The sequence below is a fragment of the Nannobrachium achirus genome (genome assembly GCF_963921795.1).
Source record: "Nannobrachium achirus genome assembly, chromosome: 10".
Classification (NCBI taxonomy): domain Eukaryota; kingdom Metazoa; phylum Chordata; class Actinopteri; order Myctophiformes; family Myctophidae; genus Nannobrachium; species Nannobrachium achirus.
In genome coordinates, this window is record NC_137819.1 from 41,841,420 (window position 1) to 41,845,281 (window position 3,862).

The window sequence follows — 3,862 nt, forward strand, 5'->3', positions numbered from 1 at the left end:
CCCATGTATTCTCCGGGTTCTCCTAAAAAGTGCCCACCAGTCCTGATCATAGAGTTATCCTGGTGATGCCCAGACATCTAACTGAGAGGTGCCCACTGGTTCTTGCGTGCAAAGAAGAACGTTTGGAACTAGAAATACTGTTCCTTCGAAACAGTGTGGGCTCGATTCCAACCCAACAAATAGGATACTTTAAGGTACTGTAAGGTACAGTACCTTACAGTATTGTACTGTACCTTACTATACTGTACTGCACCTTACTGTACTGTACTGTACTGTACTGTACTGTACTGTACTGTACTGTAACTTACTGTACTTTACTGTACTCTACTGTACTGTACTTTACTGTATTCTACTGTAACTTACTGTACTTTACTGTACTCTACTGTACCTTACTGTACTGTACTCTACTGTACCTTACTGTACTGTACTGTACCTTACTGTACTATACTGTACTCTACTGTACCGTACTGTACCTTACTGTACTGTACTCTACTGTACCTTACTATACTGTACTTTACTGTACTCTACTGTACTTTACTGTACTCCACTGTACCTTACTTTATTCTACTTTACTGTACTTTATTGTACTTTACTGTACTCTACTGTACCTTACTGTACTGTATTGTACTTTACTGTACCTTACTGTACTGTACTCTACTGTACCTTTCTGTACTGTACCTTTCTGTACCTTACTGTACTTTACTGTACTCTACTGAACCTTACTGTACTTTTACTGTACTCTACTGAACCTTACTGTACTGTACATATTCTATGTGTTCTAGATCTACATTTTTGATTCTGTGTTTGGGAACCAGCAACTGTCAAATGGACTCCAACTGTAGTGGAGTATATTGAGTGCATATACTGTAGGCTAACAATCCCAGATCACATCTGTCCTCCACTATGTCTATAACCAAGGCGTTCTTCTATGTGGCCACTCCAGACTGAGGAGTGGAGCATGGCTTTTATTGTGTTTGTGGATCTGACTTGGAAATGCATTGGTTTTGATATCTCCCTGACAACCAACAACAACCACTAATATGGCTGACTGTCCCTGCGGGCTCTAGGATATATGGCTATGGGATTTACATCCCATCGCCCGGACTTGATTCTTGATCACAGCTGTGTAATCAGTAGAGTGGAGAGGGACATTTATTTATAGTTTTAACTATAACTATAGTTTTATACATCACACAGCTTAGACATTTGGATCAAATCAGAGAGCAGACCTGTGTGAACGCAATGATATAGATAGCATATCTGAAGTGTGGCACCTGAACACTGCAGCCACAGCGCCTTAACATAAACATGGGTCTATTATCCTTCTCTCCACTCTACTAAACCCATTGGAAATGCATTGGGTGCTTAAAGTTAAACATTTTTATTTTTTTATATTTATACTACAAAACATTTCAAAACCAAAAGTACAAGCACACGTGTCCTCAGTAAGCTGAACACATAAAAATTTGAATGGTGTTGAAAGGTGTAAGCGTTTAAGAGATGAAGCGCGCCAAAGTTTTGAGGAGATACACATATAGCTATAAATAAATAATGAAGATAACATACGTGTGCTCGCCTTCCAGGCGAGCCCACAATGATTTCTCATTTCTTTCCTCTAGAAGGCGACAAACGTTAACATTTTCCCCTGTGAAGTGCAATGGGAGTGCAATAGAAGAAGACGGCACCATAGAAGAAGACACGCGCGCGCGCGCGAGCACACACACACACACACACACACACACACACACACACACACACACAAGAACAGAAGACACAACAGCAGGGAGAGAGGCACAGTAGCAACAGTAAACACAACAGTAACACAGGCACAGCCTAGCTAATAAAAGGGAGAAGAGAGGAAATTGACCTATTGTTTTGGCAACAGGTCAGTCAAGCTCAAAGGATTGCCTCCGTACGACTTATCAAAGTAAAGCCGCATGCAAATTAAAAACGGATATCACCGGTAGCTAACTGCAGCTAGCTTCCCCAAAACAAAGGGACTGCTGCACCGCTGCCCTGCAGGCAGGCAGCAGCACTGCTGACTGAGTGACACTGATTTTAAGGGGACTGGGAGTCAGACTGTGATGGCTGAGAAAGCCTCCACCGCTGCTGCTGCTGCTGCTGCTGCCAAGAAGAAGGCGGAGAGGAGCAAGTGTGCCCTAAAATGCGCCATAAAAGAGGAGTACAGACAGCTGTCCAGTGTGATGGGAGTGATGAACACCCTGAGGAAACAGGTGTGTACTGTAGTCCCTTGTCTGTCTGTTATTACCATCTGTCTGTCTGTGTGACAGAGAGGGGTGTACCGTGTGTGATAGGTTAGAAATGCACTGTCTGCATGATATGCACTGTCTGTATGATATGCATCTCATTTCATGTGGTGCAGATTGATTGAGTGAGTGTACGGTATTTGTCACTTCAGTGTGCGTCTCTGTACCTCTCTCTAACAGCTTCCTGGATTGGGTGCGTCAGCTAGGTGCCATGGCATTGGTCCTACACCAAACCCTAACCTCAGTAACCCTAAAACCTAACCCTAACCAAATTAGGACTAATATATTGTAGGAGTAATGAGATGTAGGACTTATGGGCAGTCCCCGTCAGGGTGCTATAGATACAACTACGTTCAAAATACCACCCAAGTGTAAAAAGCGGCACTTCAAAGTAAAGGATGCAAGACAGGTTCAGAGATGCACATTTTGTTCAATCTATTGAGAACGCTCAATAAATTGAAGAAACGTGCTGTGTGTGTTGTTCAGGGTACACTGTGATGTAATGTGTACTACTGTGTGTGTGTTGTTCAGGGCACACTGTGTGACGTAGTCCTGGTGGTTCAAGGAAAACACTTCCCCGTGCACAGAGTGGTGCTGGCTGCAGCCAGCCACTTCTTCAGCCTCATGTTCACCAGTGAGTACGCACACTAACACGCTGACGCACACAGGCACGCAGGTGCTCCCCCGGAAACAGGAGAGTGTTTTTTGCAGGTCTTTCAGTCCGAGACGAGTGTATCAAAAAAGCAACTGGGTTAAGCACCGTTGATCGGACCAGTTTAACATTCACCAGGTTAGCATTCACCAGCGTCGACAGGTTAACATTTCATCAGGTTAGCATTCACCAGTGTCGGGTAGGTTAGCATTTCACCAGGTTGGCATTCACCAGCGTCAGCAGGTTACCATTTCACCGGGATAGCATTCACCAGCATTAGTTTTACTGAGGTTAAGGTTAGGTTTAGGTATATCTCGGTCCCCGACTTTCGTCACCTCCGTGCAGCCAATCATAAGCTTCCGCTGCATTAACCCAGTTGCTTTTTTGATACACTCAGATTGAAAGACCTGTAAAAAACACTCCCCCGTAAACAGAACTGATTTCAGGTTGCAAAACAGTCATTGTACGACACACCATCATACAATCAGGTGTAAATGAAGTCTGTCCTCTTGCTCTCTCCTCTTCCAGCCAGCATGTTGGAGTCCACAGCCCACGAGGTGGAGCTGAGGAGTGCTGAGCCTGAAATCATTGGCTTGCTGGTGGAGTTTATCTACACAGCCAGGTAAGAACTAAGAAACCTGGGTGCTTGTTGGAACATCTGTGGTTATTATCATGTCACTATGTACGGTTAACTGGAAGGCATGCAGTATGCGATTTACAACATAGTTTTATTTTTTTCCATAAATGAGGATGTATGAACTAGGATCTCAGTAGTATAGTCCACTCTGTATATTTTCCACATGTAGGCTTTTGGATTGTGATTTTGTCTAGGACTGTCCTGAATAGGTTTCTTCGGGCCTTGGATATTTGTCGTTATTGGACAATACACTTACGCAGTGTGTGTGTGTGTGTGTGTGTGTGTGTGTGTGTGTGTGTGTGTGTG

At 43.8% G+C, this 3,862-nt stretch overlaps 1 protein-coding gene across 1 annotated transcript in view; it reads left to right on the forward strand.

Annotated features, from left to right (window-relative positions):
• Positions 1 to 1,810: 1,810 nt before the first annotated feature.
• klhl7 (kelch-like family member 7) overlaps positions 1,811 to 3,862 on the forward strand; it is a 12,640-nt gene continuing 10,588 nt past the window's right edge. Inside the window, exons 1-3 of the mRNA XM_080734938.1 lie at positions 1,811 to 2,234; positions 2,799 to 2,901; positions 3,448 to 3,541. Of these exons, the coding sequence (XP_080591064.1) occupies positions 2,085 to 2,234; positions 2,799 to 2,901; positions 3,448 to 3,541 (347 nt within the window). The 5' untranslated portion in view covers positions 1,811 to 2,084. The remainder of the gene's footprint in view (positions 2,235 to 2,798; positions 2,902 to 3,447; positions 3,542 to 3,862) is intronic.